General features: G+C 46.8%; 1 protein-coding gene across 1 annotated transcript in view; it reads right to left on the bottom strand.

Annotated features, from left to right (window-relative positions):
* LOC135554301 (insulin-like growth factor 1 receptor) overlaps positions 1–18,853 on the bottom strand; it is a 103,723-nt gene that overhangs the window by 70,812 nt on the left and 14,058 nt on the right. The window contains exon 4 of the mRNA XM_064986527.1: positions 206–503. Coding sequence (XP_064842599.1) covers positions 206–503 — 298 coding nt within the window. The remainder of the gene's footprint in view (positions 1–205; positions 504–18,853) is intronic.

The following is an 18,853-nucleotide window of genomic DNA, read 5'->3' as shown; positions in this document are numbered from 1 at the left end:
CATGTCTACACCTGCTGAACACGGCGCACGTGACAAATAACATTTGATTTGATGAGCAGCACAACACAACACCTGTATCGTCTAAAGACTCAGACTAAAGAGTTGATCCCACAGGTCTGAGTGACAAGTATTGGAAAAAGCCATAGCAATATAACAGCCTCTGTCTCCATCTGCTGGACAGTTTGAAGAAGACAAACCCACTCACCTCTTGCTCTTGTTGCGTGTGAATCCAGAAGGACAGTCAGACATGCACTCTCTTCTGTGAATGACGAAGCGGTCGAAGTCGGGCAGGTGGACGCTGGAGCAGAAGTCCAGGGTGACGCAGCGCCAGCCTTCAAACTTATAGGTATCGGGGGGGCAGTCTGGAACGCAGCGCCCCTCGTGGTAGTAGTGGAGACAGGCAGCGCAAGACGAATCAGTGTTAGGTTCAGTACAGCTACCCAGACACTGGCCATGACAACATTCACCATCCCACGTACACGCATGGCACTTATCAGGACACACTAGAGAGAGAGTGAGAGAGGCAGAGTGAGAGTGAGAGAGAGTGAGAGAGAGAGAGAGAGAGAGAGGGAGAAGTCAGTTAATGGGAATTCAGAGGTACTTTTAAAGGCCATTCAGCACAACATCGGTACAGCAGATCCCCATATTCCCTCATATTTTCTTTAGAAATTGGTTGAGGTTTTTCCTTTGTGTAATGAAGAAGTAGCCCTGTTCAAAACGAGGGTCACTTCAAGTGTACTGTTAGATAGAGAAGTGTGACCAGAAAGCTAGCTTCAGTTTGTTTTCCTCCTGTATTGAACACAGATCATCCCGTCTTCAATTTTATCGATTGTTTACGTTAAAAAAAACTGAAGTACAGGTAACTTTTGAGATATTTTGTAGTCACGTTGCGCAAGTTGGAACCTGTGTTTTTCTGGATCAAATGAGCCAAATAAATGGACATTTTAGATATATATCGACAGAATTAATCGAACAAAAGGACCATTTGTGATGTTATTGGGACATATTGGAGTGCCAACAAAAGAAGCTCATCAAAGGTCAGGCATGATTTATTTTTTTATTTCTGCATTTTGTGTCGCGCCTGCAGGTTTGAAATATGCTTTCTCTCTTTGTTTACGGAGGTGCTACCCTTAGATAATAGCATCGTTTGCTTTCGCCGAAAAGCCTTTTTGAAATGGCACGTTGGCTGGATTCACAACAAGTGTAGCTTTAATTTGGTATCTTACATGTGTGATTTCATGAAAGTTAGATTTTTATAGTAATGAATTTGGCGCTTTGCATTGTCACTGGCTTTTGGCATATCCCAGAGAGGTTTCTTTAACCAGTTTGACAAGCCTGACGTGAATGACATACTGCTTTCCTGGGAGCAGGCCCAAATTCCTGTCATTTGCGTGAAGAGAAGAAGGAGAAAAAGAGGATGGAGATTGGGCTACCTTCTAAGGAAGTCCTGAGGTTTTGCTCGCCTGAGGTAGAGTATCTCATGATAAGCTGTAGATCACACTATCTGTATTTTTCATAGCTGTCTATATACCACCACAGACCGATGCTGGCACTAAGACCGCACTCAATGTGCTGTATTCCACACTAAGCAAACAGGAAAATGCTCATCCAGGCAGCACTCCTAGTGGCCGGGGACTTTAATGCAGGGAAACTTAAATCCGTTTTACCAAATTTCTATCAGCATGTTAAATGTGCAACCAGAGGTAAAACAACTCTAGACCACCTGTACTCCACACACACAGACAAAGCTCTCCCTCGCCCTACAGTCGGCAAATCTGACCATAATTCTATCCTCCTGATTCCTGCTTACAAGCAAAAATTAAAGCAGGAAGCACCAGTGACTCGGTCAATAAAAAAGTGGTCAGATGAAGCAGATGCTACACTACAGGACTGTTTTGCTATCACAGACTGGATAATTTGTAAGTCGCTCTGGATAAGAGCGTCTGCTAAATGACTTAAATGTAAATGTAAAATAAAGTTCCAGGATTCCTCTGATGGCATTGAGGAGCACACCATATCAGTCATTGGCTTTATCAGTAAGTGCATCGATGACGTCGTCCCCACAGTGACCGTATGTACATTCACCAACCAGAAGCCATGGATTTCAGGCAACGCACGCACTGAGCTAGAGGCCGCTTTTGAGGAGCAGGACTCTAACCCGGAAGTTCATAAGAAATCCCGCTGCGCCCCCCGACGAACCATCAAACAGGCAAAGCGTCAATACAGGACTAAGATCGAATCGTACTACACCGGCTCCGACGCTCGTCGGATGTGGCAGGGCTTGTAAACTATTAGACTACAAAGGGAAGCACAGCCGAGAGCTGCCCAGTGACATGAGCTCAACAACTTCTATGCCTGCTTCGAGGCAAATAAAAATGAAACATGCATGAGAGCGCCAGTTGTTCCGGACGACAGTGTGATCAAGCTCTCCATAGCAGATGTGAGTAAGACCTTTAAACAGGTCAACATTCACAAAGCCGTGGGGCCAGATGGATTACCAGGACATGTACTCCGACCAATTGAAGTGTCTTCACTGACATTTTCAACCTCTTCAAGTCTAGGTCCAAGAGGAATCTAAACAGCTTCTACCCCAAAGACATAGGACTTCTGAACATCTAATCAAATGGCTACCCAAACTATTTGCATTCCCCCCCCTCACCCCTTTCACGTTGCTGGTACTCTGATATTATCTATGCATAGTCACTTTAATAACTCTACCTACATGAACATATTACCTCGACTAACCGGTGCCCCCACACATTGACTCGGTACCCCCTGTATATAGTCTCGTTATTGTTATTTTACTGCTGCTCTTTAATTACCTTCAGACAAACTGAAATAAACAGAAACGTAGATAGAAATAGAAACCACTTCCATTTGAGGACACAAATGTTGACAGCTGCGCCATACAGATTGCAAAAACAATTTGAAGAGATTTTCGATGTGCCAATTCCACGTGGTTTATGAACTGGTACAAAAAAACCACTTTATTCAACACTTCGAGTTCTTCAATTTAAATTATATAAAATTCTCAGCAAAAAAAGAAATGTCCCTTTTTCAGGACCCTGTCTTTCAAAGATAATTGTAATTTGGATTTTTACAAATTAAGATCTGGAAGTTAAGGGTTAAAACAATGTTTCTCATGCTTGTTCAATGAACCATAAACAATGAATGAACATGCACCTGTGGAACGGTCGTTAAGACACTAACAGCTTACAGACGGTAGGCAATTAAAGTCACAGTTATGAAAACTTAGGACACAAAAGAGGCCTTTCAACTGACTCTGGAAAAACACCAACGGAAAGATGCCCAGGGTCCCTGCTCATCTGCATGAACGTGCCTTAGGCATGCTGCAAGGAGGCATGAGGACTGCAGCTGTGGCCAGGAGACAGGATGGACAGCTGATCGTCTTCATAGTGGCAGACCACGTGTAACAACACCTGGATCAGTACATCCGAACATCACACCTGCGGGACGGGTACAGGATGGCAACAACAACTGCCCGAGTTACACCAGGAACACACAATCCCTCCATCAGTGCTCAGACTGTCCGTAATAGGCTGAGAGAGGCTGGACTGAGGGCTTGTAGGCCTGTTGTAAGGCAGGTCCTCACCAGCAACAACGTTGCCTATGGGCACAAACCCGTCGTCACTAGACCAGACAGGACAGGCAAAAAGTGCTCTTCACTAACAAGACTGGGTTTAGTGTCTCCAGGGGTGATGGTCGGATTCGTGATTAGCGTCGAAGGAATAAACGTTACACTGAGGCCTGTACTCTGGAGTGGGATCGATTTGGAGGTGGAGGGTCCGTCATGGTCTGGGGCGGTGAGCCACAGCATCATCGGACTGAGCTTGTTGCCATTGCAGGCAATCTCAACGCTGTGCATTACAGGGAAGACACCTTCATGTGGTACCTTTCCTGCAGGCTCATCCTGACATGACCCTCCAGCATGACAACGCCAACAGACATACTGCTCGTTATGTGCGTGATTTCCTGCAAGACAGGAATGTCAGTGTTCTGCCATGGCCAGCGATGAGCCCGGATCTCAATCCCATTGAGCACGTCTGGAACCTGTTAGATCGGAGGGTGGGGGCTAGGGCCATTCCCCCCAGAAATGTCTGGGAACTTGCAGGTGCCTTGGTGGAAGAGTGGGGTAACATCTCACAGCAAGAACTATCAAATCTGGTGCAGTCCATGAGGAGGAGATGCACTGCAGTACTTAATGCAGCTGGTGACCACACCAGATACTGACTGTTACTTTTGATTTTGACCCCCCCCCTTTTTCAGGGACAATTTCTGTTATTCAATTTATTATTCAATTTCTGTTAGTCACATGTCTGTGGAACTTGTTCAGTTTATGTCTCAGTTGTTGAATCTTGTTGTGTTCATACAAATATTTACACGTCAACTTTTCTGAAAATAAATGCAGTTGACAGTGAGGACATTTATTTTTTGCTGAGTTTATATGGGGCATACAACAATCACAGCTCTGTAGATTTTGCCTCAAAGAGACAGAATCACTAGATCATTTAGTCTGGTATTGCCCCTATGCAGCTTGTTTCTAGTCACAGGTTCAGGAATGGTTAAAGAAATAAAAATAAAAAGTTAATGTAGAAAATCGTAAAAATAAAAATAAAAAACACTTTCATGAGTAGGTGTGTCTGGGGACAGGCAGCACGGTGCTGGTTGCTTTCTGTAAGTCATTATCTGCTGTGTCATCTCCCTGGACTGTGGGAACTCACCAGAGGTCATCACTTTCTACCTGCTGGAAACACTCTGTCATGCTACCTGTCACCTCTACATCAGGGGAGAGAAGGCAGAGAGAGGCCTTACAGCACAGAGAGGCCAAGTAGAGAGAGAGAAGGAGTGAGGATGGGGTCAGAGAAGGGGTGGTACACTATATATACTGGCAGTGGGCTGGCATGGCTCTGGTCCAAACGCGTTGGTGCAAAGTACTGCAGCATTTGGGCCTGGGCCAGGGGACCAGACATGGCAGAAGGGGTCAGGAACACCATTTGGGACTGGGCCAGGGGACCAGACATGGCAGAAGGGGTCAGGAACACCATTTGGGCCTGGGCCAGGGGACCAGACAAGGCAGTGGATGGCAGGAACACCATTTGGGACTGGGCCAGGGGACCAGACATGGCAGAAGGGGTCAGGAACACCATTTGGGACTGGGCCAGGGGACCAGACATGGCAGAAGGGGTCAGGAACACCATTTGGGACTGGGCCAGGGGACCAGACAAGGCAGAAGGGGTCAGGAACACCATTTGGGACTGGGCCAGGGGACCAGACAAGGCAGAAGGGGTCAGGAACACCATTTGGGACTGGGCCAGGGGACCAGACATGGCAGAAGGGGTCAGGAACACCATTTGGGACTGGGCCAGGGGACCAGACATGGCAGAAGGGGTCAGGAACACCATTTGGGACTGGGCCAGGGGACCAGACATGGCAGAAGGGGTCAGGAACACCATTTGGGACTGGGCCAGGGGACCAGACATGGCAGAAGGGGTCAGGAACACCATTTGGGACTGGGCCAGGGGACCAGACATGGCAGAAGGGGTCAGGAACACCATTTGGGACTGGGCCAGGGGACCAGACATGGCAGAAGGGGTCAGGAACACCATTTGGGACTGGGCCAGGGGACCAGACAAGGCAGTGGATGGCAGGAACAGGCTCTTCCACAACACCAAAACTGTCACACAGTCAGAGTAGCACTGCTGCTGTCATGAAGCCTGGGGGATGGCACAGGCTGTACCCACACCCCCTCCACCCAACACAAACACACCAGATAATGCTGCGGAGCAGGGTACTGCCCAGGGAAAGGAGGGTAAAGGGCATCCGTCTAGACATGGTGATGTGACAACACCAGAGAGACAGAGGAGACAAGTCAGTCAGCTACAGATAACAATCTTTACTTTAAGAGCCAACTGCCGAGCTGTTTCTAATGACAACTACTGCTGAGCTGTGTCTAATGCCAACTACTGCCAAGCTGTTTCTAACGCTAACTACTATTCTACTGCCAAGCTGTGTCTAATGCCAACTACTGCCAAGCTGTTTCTAACGCTAACTACTATTCTACTGCCAAGCTGTGTCTAATGCCAACTACTGCCAAGCTGTTTCTAACCCGAACTACTATTCTACTGCCAAGCTGTGTCTAATGCCAACTACTGCCAAGCTGTGTCTAATGACAACTACTGCCAAGCTGTTTCTAACCCGAACTACTATTCTACTGCCAAGCTGTGTCTAATGCCAACTACTGCCAAGCTGTGTCTAATGCCAACTACTGCCAAGCTGTGTCTAATGCCAACTACTGCCAAGCTGTGTCTAATGACAACTACTGCCAAGCTGTGTCTAATGCTAACTACTATTCTACTGCCAAGCTGTGTCTAATGCTAACTACTGCCAAGCTGTGTCTAATGCCAACTACTGCCAAGCTGTGTCTAATGCTAACTACTGCCAAGCTGTGTCTAATGCCAACTACTGCCAAGCTGTGTCTAATGCCAACTACTGCCAAGCTGTGTCTAATGCTAACTACTGCCAAGCTGTGTCTAATGCCAACTACTGCCAAGCTGTGTCGAATGCCAACTACTGCCAAGCTGTGTCGAATGCCAACTACTGCCAAGCTGTGTCGAATGCCAACTACTGCCAAGCTGTGTCTAATGCTAACTACTGCCAAGCTGTGTCTAATGCCAACTACTGCCAAGCTGTGTCTAATGCTAACTACTGCTAAGCTGTGTCTAATGCCAACTACTGCCAAGCTGTGTGTGTCTAATGAATGCCAACTACTGCCAAGCTGTTTCTAACGCTAAATACTATTCTGCCAAGGTATACTGCCACTAGCTTCTGTAAGATAATGCCAATTGATATTATAATAATTACCATATTCATGAGGACAACAGCCAAGCCAATCTAAGGTTGCCAATAAAGGTCCATTGTTCTAACATGTTATGCTCTCTGGTCAAAGGTGAACTTCAGTATAATTGTGATCTAATGCTAACTATTACTAGTTCTGTTGTGTCACCAGTCCTGCAACTAAACAAACACCACGGATGGTAGGAGCTGTGTCTAGCATGCTAACTACTCACCAGTCCTGTGTCTAATGCCAACTACACCAAGCTGTGTCTAATGCCAACTACTGTCCAAGCTGTGTCCACCAGTCAGCCAACTACACCACGGAGGGTGGAGCACTGTCTAATCACCAACTCCTTTACTCCCAGAGCTGTGTCAAACACTACCACGGAGGCTCTACTAGCCAAGCTGTTTAATGCCAACTACTGCCAAACTGTGTCTAAGCTAACTACTGCCAAGCTGTGTCTAGATGACAACTTAACGCTAACTACTATTCTTCCCAAAGAGCCAAGCTGTGTCTAAACCAACCAGGAGGGCTGACACCCTCCCAAACCAACTAGCTGACACCCAGATGCTCAGCATGCTCTAATCTAACTAATGCTGCTGTGTCTAACGCAAACAACACTACTATGTAAAATGTTTCTAATCTCATCCTGGAACTACAAGGTCTGATCATCTGTCTGCCAAGCTGTGTCTTCAAAGAAATGCTAACTACTGCCAAGCTTGTCGTGTCTAATGCCATTAATACTGCTATTCTATAAAATAATGCTCTAATTAATATCACCTACTGAGCTAATCATGTAAATGTCTAATGCCAACTACTTGCCAAACCGCTCTGTCTAATGTCTAACTTGAATAAGTTGTAGTAGTCTGTGTCTAATGGGATACTACTGTTCCTTCCTAACCTGTGTTTAATGCGGTCGCTAACTACTGCTAAGCACTTCTGTCTAATAAGAGTAAAAGCTCATGCTGATGTTGGCTGTTCTGTAGTTTTATCTGAACCATTCTGAACAGGAAGTTATGCTGTCTGTCAAGGATTTCTATAAAGGGAGAAAAGGGTGTGTCAAGTTACTAGTTTCCATGCTGCCCACCCCCAAGGTATTCTAATGTGAAGCTATTCACATTTCATCCAGGGACCACATATTCAAACTAAATTGAACAACAATTCCATGTGAATCTGTAAATCTGATGAGATTTCCACCTGTAGAGTAAATACATTCAAATATTGATGAGAATTATAGGATCACCACATCATTTCATTAAGTACCAAATATTCAATTGAAGGATTACCAGAATAAAGTCCATTTCCCCCCAGCTACATGTTATCCCAGAATCTCTATGGTCAACAAGTTTTTTAATTCCTCAGTAGGTTAGAGAAAAAAGGGGGAAAAGGTATTACCAGTGTCTTTAACCTCCCCAGACTAGCCAGACTAAAACTTCCTACAACAAACATGGTATAGAGGAGACAGACCCACTTTACCCCTCCCCAGTCAGACTAGTCAAACACCAGGAGGTAGGAGCACTGTCTAGGATCACCAGTCCTTTACCCCTCCCCAGACAGACTAAACAAACACCACGGAGGGTAGGAGCACCCATCTAGGATCACCAGTCCTTTACCCCTCCCCAGTCAGACTAAACAAACACCACGGAGGGTAGGAGCACCGTCTAGGATCACCAGTCCTTTACCCTCCCCAGTCAGACTAAAACACCACGGAGGGTAGGAGCACCGTCTAGGATCACCAGTCCTTTACCCCTCCCCAGTCAGACTAGTCCCAACACCACGGAGGGTAGGAGCAGCACCACTGGTCTAGTATCACCAGTCCTTTACCCCTCCCCAGACAGACTAAAACACCCACGGAGGGTAGGAGCAGTCCGTCTAGAAACTCACCAGTGGGTTTACCCCTCCCCAGACAGACTAAACCAAAACTACCAGGGAGGGTAGGAGCACCGTCTAGGATCACCAGTCCTGACCCCTCCCCAAACAGACTAAACAAACCCAGATGAGGGTAGGAGCACTGTCTAGTATCACCAGTCCTTTACCCCTCCCCAGACAGACTAAACAAACTGGAATAGGTCTGAGGTATCATCTGTCTGAGACACCAACACTGGTCAGAGCTAGGTACAGAGAGGAGTCACCAAATACCAGGTGGGTAGGCTCATCCCCAGGTCAGACTAAAAAACACCACGGAGGGTAGGAGACACTGTCTAGGATCACCAGTCCTTTACCCTCCCCAGTCAGACTAAAACACCACGGAGCTAATCATGGTAGGAGCACCGTCTAAACCATCACCAGTCCTTTACCCCTGGTGGTCCCCAGTAAGACTGTAAAAAACACCACGGAGGGTAGGGGCACTCCACTAGTATCACCAGTCAGCTGCTTTACCCCTCCAACCAGGACATCACTTGTTGTGAATAAGAGAAAACTGATGTTGGCACGGAGGTGAACCATAGAGTTATGTTGTCGTCAAGGATAAAAGGGGTTGTGTCATAGTTTACAACCTCTGTTTCTTCATGTTGGCGGGCCACTGGTACCAGTCCCATCCACCAAACACCAGGAGGGTGTAGTATAGTCTGTAGAAACACCCACATGAGAGCCAGAAGCTAGTTAACATGAGTTTGGAGCTGGTCATCCCATCCCAAAAATTTCATATTCCAGGTTTAAATTGAACAGACCCATCCTAAACCAACCAGGAGAGGCTGAGCCTTTCCACTGTAGAGTTTATGTCACCAACCAGCTGATGACCCAGATGTCTCAGATGACAACCAAACTGACATGGTATGGGTAAACCACGCAAAGATTCACTGGTTCTATTACCAGAATATAGTTAATTTTCCAATCTCATCCTGGAATATACAAGGTCTGAGGTCATCTGTCTGAGACCTAAAGAGAGAGCTGGAGTCCCATCCACCAAAGGTGGGTGGTATAGAGGAGACAGACCCACTGGTTACCCGGCTAGGTTACATGAGAGCTGGTAGTCCCAGAAAACAGGGGGAACTGTAGATTGTCAGGTGGGATTATGACATGCTATTCATAAAACTAATTTCCCGGTTAATATCACCTGATTGAGCTAATCATGGGTGGTAATGTAATTAGACAGACCCACTGGTTACCCGCACGGTTACAGAGAGCTGGTAGTCCCATCCACCAAACTCCAGGTTATAGAAGAAGACCCACTGTGGTCACTTGAATACAAGTTGTAGTAATGTCCAGGTGGTGGTATAGGACAGACCCACTGGTTACCCTCTAGGATACAAAGAGCTGGTAGTCCCATCCACCAAACTACCAGGTGTGAAACAGGGAGCAGACCCATTTGGTTAGAGCAAACCTACCTCACTCCATTAGGTTACAGAGAGCTGGTAGTCCCATCCACCAAACTACTCAACGACCCACTGCTCATTTGGTACAGAGAAACTGGTCCTCACTCCATTAAATGAATCCAAACCAGGTGGGTGGTAACAAGGAACTGAGTTACCCGAGGAAAAGATGTCTGTAGTTTTATCCCCCAAGAATCCCAGGTGGTAACAGACTGATTTGTTGTCTGTGGATTTCCAGGAAGGGAGAAAAGGGCAGACCCAAATGTGTGGACATAGTCCTACACAACCTGGAGATTCTTCATGTTGGCCCCTAGGCCACCCATGAGCAGCCCATAACTTATGAAAACCCACATCTGCACATTTTAGAAGCTAAACATAGTCATTTCATCCAATCAGGTAGACAAAATTTCATATTCAAGGTAAATTGAACAACAATTTATGTCAATGAACTCAAACCCAGAGTCTATCATCCGTGTAGCCCACTGGTTTCCACTAGAGTTTATGTCATCCTATCATTGATGAGAATGTCTAAGATGACAACCAAACTGACAGGTATTGGTATTAAGACCACTGTATATACTTACAGGTTGTTCGGATTATAATACAGAATACCATATGGTAATATAATAACATACTGACCCCATCTGTAAAGAAGGGTTATGTTAAACAAGGTTATTGGTTTAGCCATGTAACCTCAGGAACCTTCTCGCTAGGTTACAGAAGCTGAAATCCACCAAATGAGGTATTGGTCTGACTGTCATAAACCCATGGTTACCCCAGGCCAACGTCATGAGTCCCTTCCTACAACAAACATGGTATAGAGGAGACAGACCCACTGGTTACCCGCTAGGTTACAGAGAGCTGGTAGTCCCATCCACCAAACTACCAGGTGGGTGGTATAGAGGAGACAGACCCACTGGTTACCCTCTAGGATACAAAGAGCTGGTAGTCCCATCCACCAAACTACCAGGTGGGTGGTATAGAGGAGACAGACCCACTGGTTACCCTCTAGGATACAAAGAGCTGGTAGTCCCATCCACCAAACTACCAGGTGTGAAACAGGGAAGCGACTCAGTGCTCATTTGGTATAGAGCAAACCTACCTCACTCCATTAGATACAGAGAGCTGGTAGTCCCATCCACCAAACTACCAGGTGTGAAACAGGAAGCGACTCAGTGCTCATTTGGTATAGAGCAAACCAACCTCACTCCATTAAATGAATCCAAACAGGAAACAGTAATAAGGAACTGAGTGCTCAGATAGGAAAACCTGTCCTTAGTACAGAGGAGCTGGTTCCTATATCCCATCCACCAAACTCCCCAGGCTTTAATGAAGACTTATGAAGGATGGAGAAGCCTGATTTCCAGGCCCAGGGACATGACCAGTCTGGTAGTCCTATTGTGAACCTGACCCTCAGAAACAGGGGGACAAGTGCTCCTACCTGGAGGATGAGAGCTTTTTATCCCACATATGCATTGACCAGGGGTCCATACCATAGACCAGACTGGTGTTTTATAACATACCAGGGTGTGTTTTAAAAACCAGGGGTCACAACTCCTGCAGCTTATACCGGATTGACCAGGCTGGGTCCACCAAACTGTTCCGTGCTATTTGGTATATTAGGATACAGGGGTCGTGTTTTATACCCATCCACCAAACTACCAGGTTTTATACCGCGTATTGACCAGGGGTCAGTCAACTCAGTGCTCATTTGGTATAGAGCAAACCTACCTCACTCCATTATATACAGACCAGGGTAGTCCCATCCACGTATTGACCAGGTGGTAGGTTTTATACCGGGTACTGACCTATAGCTCATCTCCATTGGCTGTAGTACCATGTAACTACCAGGTTTATCATTTGGTATAGAACTCAACCCATTAGTCTCTCAGAGCGTTCCCATCCACCAAACTCAGCCCACTAACACCTCTATTGATCAGGGCAAAATCACATCTACTTGACCAAAGGTGCAAACTGAATCATGAGGCGACCAAAGAACAAAACGCTCATTTGCAATAGAGCAAACCTGTCAGTACCTCACTCAGTATATGTGGCATTAGGAACCAGCTGGGTCCCGTCCACTTACCAGGTGTTGAAACAGGATTTTATAATAATATGCTCATTTGGTATAGAAAACCTACATAGTTAGGATATAGTCCCATCCACCAAACTCCAGGTGTTAAACCATCTGACTAGTGCAAGGGTATAGAGCACATCTCTGAGGATACCTAGGTTGTCCCATCCACCAAACTACCAGGTGTTGAAACAGGAGGAACCTTCGTGCTATAGAGCAAACCTATGATACAGAGAGCTGGTAGTCCCATCCACCAAACTACCAGGTGTGAAACAGGGGCGACTCAGTGCTCATTTGGTATAGACCAAACCTTCATGGATACAGAGGCTTGTTTATCCACCAAACTACCAGGTGTGAAACAGGAATTGACTCAGTGCTCATTTGGTATAGAGAACCACTCTTTTATTCCATTAGGACCAGAGAGTTGGTTTTTATCCACCATTGACCAGGTGTGAAACAGGGATAGCCTGCTCATTGACATAGAGCAAACCTACCTCACTCCATTAGGATACAGAGAGCTGGTAGTTATCCAGGTGTGAAACAGGGGCGACTCCAACTTTTGGTATTTCACTATTAGATACCCATCCCATGACCAAACTACTGAAATTGAAAGACGACCTTGAAAAATAGCTCACTCTTCATACAAAGATCCCATCCACCAAACTACCAGGTGTGAAACAGGGAAGCGACTCAGTGCTCATTTGGTATAGAGACAAACCTACGTGCTCACTCCATTAGGATACAGAGAGCTGGTTCCCATCCACCAAACTACCAGGTGTGAAACAGGAATCACTCAGTGCTCATTTGGAAAGCAAACCTTACTTTAGGTATACAAGAGCTGTCCCATCCACCAGACAGTGTTTCTTCAGTGCTCAATCAAACCTCCTCATCAGAGGAACAGAGAGCTGGTAGTCCCATCCACTGGTGATCACTGAACAGAAGCGACCAGACACTCTGATTTGGCTATCAGAAAATGCCCTCCATTTACAGCAGAGCTGCTCACATCCCCAAACCAGGAATTATATGACCCTGTGGTCATTTATGAAATTTATTTGGCCATAGTTTGTAATAAAACTTCCAGGTGTGAAACAGGCGACTCAATTTGTGCAAACCTACCTCATCCATTTTGGATACAGAGAGCTGGTAGTCCCATCCACCAAACTACTGTGAAACAGAGAGGCTGGGTTTCTGTACAACACTTTGTTGCTCATTTGGTATAGAAAACCATGTTCATTTCTCCATTAAATGAATCCAAACAGGAACTTAATAAAACTGAGCTCAGAGAAAATGTCCTGTATGGCTTCCTTATCCCCCACTAGAATCCTGGCAATGAAGACTGTTTTACATCCGGATGGAGAAGCTATGATTTGAAGCCCAGGGACATGACCAGTCTGCGCAAATCCCCAAGAACAGACATTCAGCACAGGGGGACAAACACCTACCTGGAGATGGTTCCCAAAACCCACATAACCCCTCACAACTATGACAACATAACCAACAAAAAGGTCACAACTCCTGAGCTCTGCAGCTGGGTCTGTACATAGTCACCTTCGGGGGACTCCTTGGTACCCGGTATTGACCAGGGCTCATCTTTCTTGGCTGTAGTACTGTAGATTACTGAACTATCTCTCAGGGTCGTCAGCCCAGAGTATACCAGCGTATTGACCAGGGAGTCATTACTGTTTTATACCGTTTCATTGCAATCCAAACCTGTCAGGTTTTTCATTATATGTTTTAGGAAGCCAGCTGTATGCCGTATCTGACCACAGGGAAGGATTTCCCCCCCTGTCATCACTAATATTTCATATGTTCCAGAAGGCACTTTCATGTATTGACCAGGGACCCCATCTGTAAATACAAGGGTTTTATACAGCGGAACCTTCTATAGCCATGATTGGCTGACATGGCGGTCGTTTGGATTTCTGCCATGTAGCCAGCTGTCTATTGAGCCGCTCAGTATGTGCAGATTATCCTTTCTAATCCCAACTTTGTCTTTTTTAAGATCCCATGAAGAACTGAAAAGTGTTCGCTGCCTTTAAATATATCCAAAGATCAGTTGGAAAAGGTTGAGACAAACTACTTTCTAGGGGATCGTGCCATGCGGACCTGAAAATGAATCAGACGATGTGAAATCCCTTATTTAGGTAACAACATTTTCACTGATTGACCAGACAGTCGTAGATTCTTCCCCTCACTTCCATCAGATGTCAACACTTGATCACGGGAAGTTGACCAAGTTTTGAAATCCGTGGAATGCCCAGTTGACCAGGCGATGATTCCCAAATACAGGAGAGAGTGGTTTTTGTAGTTTGTAAGTAAAAACTTCCAGTCATTGTGCCATTAGGGATAAAGTTGATCCCATTCTGCATTTCACCCTTTTATACCCCTAGCTCCCCAGGACAGTTCAGCCACCGTGTTGGTTTGTGAATTTGAAGGTGATGCAGCCGGGTATTGACCAGGGGTCGTGTTTTATACCGGTATTGACCAGGGGTCGGTTTTATACCGCGTATTGACCAGGGGTCGCGTTTTATACCGGGTATTGACCAGGGGTCGTGTTTTATACCGCGTATTGACCAGGGGTCGTGTTTTATACCGCGTATTGACCAGGGGTCGCGTTTTATACCCGTATTGACCAGGGGTCGTGTTTTATACCGGGTATTGACCAGGGGTCGTGTTTTATACCGGGTATTGACCAGGGGTCGCGTTTTATTCCGGTATTGACCAGGGGTCGCGTTTTATACCGGGTATTGACCAGGGGTCACGTTTTATACCGCGTATTGACCTGGGGTCGCATTTTATACCGGGTATTGACCAGGGGTCGCGTTTTATACCCGGTATTGACCAGGGGTCACGTTTTATACCGGTATTGACCAGGGGTCGCGTTTTATTCCGTGTATTGACCAGGGGTCGTGTTTTATACCGGGTATTGACCAGGGGTCGTGTTTATACCCGTATTGACCAGGGGTCTTGTTTTATTCCGTGTATTGACCAGGGGTCGTGTTTTATACCGGGTATTGACCAGGGGTCGCGTTTTATACCATGTATTGACCAGGGTCTGTTTTATACCGCGTATTGACCAGGGGTCGCGTTTTATACCGGGTATTGACCAAGGGTCGCGTTTTATACCATGTATTGACCAGGGGTCGCGTTTTATACCTGGTATTGACCAGGGGTCGCGTTTTATTCCATGTATTGACCAGGGGTCGGTTTTATACCGGGTATTGACCAGGGGTCTGTTTTATACCGTGACCAGGGGTCGTGTTTAATACCATTGACCAGGGGTTGTGTTTTATACCGCGTATTGACCAGGGGGTCGCGTTTTATTCCATGTATTGACCAGGGGTCGTGTTTTATACAGCGTATTGACCAGGGGTTGCGTTTTATACCCGGTATTGACCAAGGGTCGCGTTTTATTCCGTGTATTGACAGGGGTCGTGTTTTATTCCGTGTATTGACCAGGGGTCGTGTTTTATACAGCGTATTGACCAGGGGTCGTGTTTTATTCCGTGTATTGACCAGGGGTCGCGTTTTAAATTGAAAGTCAATAGTTTGTGTCGGGGGTCTAGTCAAGGGTCAGTCTGTTATATCTGGAGTATTTCTCCCGTCTTATCCGGTGTCCCGTGTGAATTAAAGTATGCTCGCTCTAATTCTCTAGTCCACCTGGTCGTGCTGCTGCTCCAGTTTCAACTGTTCTGCCTGCAGCTATGGAACCATGACCTGTTCACCGGACGTGCTACCTGTCCCAGACCTGCTGTTTTTAACTCTCTAGAGACAGCAGGAGCGGTAGAGACACTCTGAATGATCGGCTATGAAAAGCCAACTGACATTTACTCCTGAGGTGCTCACTTGCTGCACCCTCAACAACCACTGTGATTTTTATTATATGACCCTGCTGGTCATTTATGAACATTTGAACATCTTGGCCATGTTCTGTTATAATCTCCACCCGGCACAGCCAGAAGAGGACTGGCAATCCTTCATAGCCTGGTTCCTCTCTAGGTTTCTTCCTAGGTTTTGGCCTTTCTAGGGAGTTTTTCCTAGCCACCGTGCTTCTACACCTGCATTGCTTGCTGTTTGGGGTTTTAGGCTGGGTTTCTGTACAACACTTTGAGATATCAGCTGATGTAAGAAGGGCTTTATAAATACAATTGATTGATTGATGTACGTGCAACTACAGTTTTCCGTCACAGAAAACACATGTTTCATTTCTTTTTTTGGAGTGTAAAGTGTTGGTCCCATGTTTCATGAGCTGAAATAAAAGATCTCAGAAATGTTACATAACGCTCAAAGGGCTTATTTCTCTTAAATTCTGTGCACAAATTGTTTTACATCCCCATTAATGAGCATGTCTTTGCCAAGACAATCCATGCATCTGACAGGTGTGGCATATCAAGAAGCTGATCAATCAGCATGATCATTACACAGGGGGACAATAAAATAAAATCTGCAGTTGTGTCACAAAAACCCACAGAACCCTCTCAAGTTGAGGGAGCGTGTAATTGGCATGAATGTCCACCAGAGCTGTTGCCAGAGAATTGAATGTTAATTTCTCTAGCACAAGCCGCCTCCGTCGTTGTAGAGAATATGCCAGTTGATATTTTTCTTCAGTGTACTATGGGGTGGTCAGGTAGAGTCATTACTCATTTGGTCTGCAGAGACAAAGAGACTGTTCTAGCATCTTCAAAGTGCACCGAGGCACAAATCATTTTTCATTATCCATTTTTTGGGGGGGCCGCGGCAGCAATCGTTTTGCCGTGGCTCAGCACCACAGCGGAAACACTGATCCCCCCGTCCCCTCCACTATTTTCACACATTCTTGTAGAATGAGAATGGTCCCTGTAACTCCCCCCTCCTACCCTAGTCAGTCGTTCGTCGTCCCTACCCTAGCTAGTCATCCCTACCCTAGCTAGTCATCTGTCATCCCTCCTCCTACCCTAGCTAGTCATCCCTACCCTAGCTAGTCATCCCTTCCTCCTACCCTAACTAGTCATCCGTCATCCCTACCCTAGCTAGTCATCCGTCATCCCGACCCTAGCTAGTCATCCGTCATCCCGACCCTAGCTAGTCATCCGTCATCCCGACCCTAGCTAAGTCATCCGTCATCCCGTCGAGCTAGTCATCCGTCATCTCTCCTACCCTAGCTAGTCGTCAGTCATCTCTCCTCCTACCCTAGCTAGTCGTCAGTCATCTCTCCTCCTACCCTAGCTAGTCGTCAGTCATCCTCCTCCTACCCTAGCTAGTCATCCCTACCCTAGTCATCCCTCCTCCCTACCCTAGCTAGGCTCTGTCATCCAGTCCTCCTACCCTAGCTAGTCATCCGTCATCCTTCTACCCTAGCTAGTCATCCGTCATCCCACCCTAGCTAGTCATCCGTCATCCCTACCCTAGCTAGTCATCCGTCATCCCGACCCTAGCAGTCAGCCGTCCCCACCCTGGCCGGCCGTCCCCGAGGGGTATGTGAGACTATCTCCCTCCCCAGCGCCAGCGGGTCGGCCGTCCCCACCCCGGCCAGCGGTCGGCTGTCCCCACCCCGGCCCGGCTCCGTCCCCACCCTGTACCAGCGGGGCGTCCCCACCCTGAAGCGGTCTGGCCGTCCCCACCTTCTGGCCAGGCTCTGTCCCAGTCGAGGCCGGCAGTCCACCCTGGCCAGCAGTCAGCCGTCCCCACACTGGCCAGCAGTCAGCCGTCCCCACCCTGGCTCTGTACCAGTCCCCACCCTGGCCAGCAGGCCACCCCACCCTATCTGGCCGTCCCCACCCTGAAGACGGCCTCCCCACCCTGGCCGGTCGTCCACACCTCTACTTACTCTCTGTATAGACGCTCTTAGAGACTTACCCAGATTCGAACATGGGATTCGAACATGGGTGTGAATACCTTCTGAATTGAGATATTTATGTATTATTTCATATTCAATACATTTGCAACTATTTCTAAAAACATGTTTTCACTGTCATTGTGTGTAGACAGGTAAACACTTCATTTTAAGATCTCATTTGTGAATCCCTCAGGCTTCTGAAGGCTCTGTACCAGTCGAGGGGTATGAATACTTTCTGAAGGCTCTGTACCAGTTGAGGGGTGTGAACACCTTCTGAAGACTGTATCTGGCTGTGACCTCCCTCTCTGCCCCCTCTCTGAGAGGAAATATTGTGAATATTTCAGATGGTTCCCGGCAGTTCTATATCCAACAGACAAAACACTGGTCTTTAGACATCGTGTGCCAGAAATAATACGATGAGGCGAAGCTAGACGAGCAGACAGACAGTGGTGACATCAGGTCAGTATCTTTTGGCATGTGAAATGTAAACAGCAGTTTAAAGAAAGCTACAAGTGGTTGTTGGATGGGAGGGAGGTGAGGCAGCGTAGCGGAATAGAGATGAGAGGTCAGACTGTGTGTGTGTGTGTGTGTGTGTGTGTGTGCATGTGTGTGCGTGTGAAAGCGTGCAAGTGTGTGTGTGTTGCACGGTATACAAAAAGGTCCATAATTTGATTCTAAAAAGTGGTTCAGTACTCCTTTAGAGGATCGAGTCCGTATCGGCGATGGGATGGATGGGCATTTGAAATCATTTCACTATTCGAACAACATCATGAAATCTTTTCAGATATCCGGGTTCG

This window comes from Oncorhynchus masou, chromosome 2 (genome assembly GCF_036934945.1).
Source record: "Oncorhynchus masou masou isolate Uvic2021 chromosome 2, UVic_Omas_1.1, whole genome shotgun sequence".
Taxonomy (NCBI): Eukaryota; Metazoa; Chordata; class Actinopteri; order Salmoniformes; family Salmonidae; genus Oncorhynchus; species Oncorhynchus masou.
Note: the sequence above shows the minus strand (reverse complement) of the source record. Positions and strands in the feature narration are given on the sequence as shown.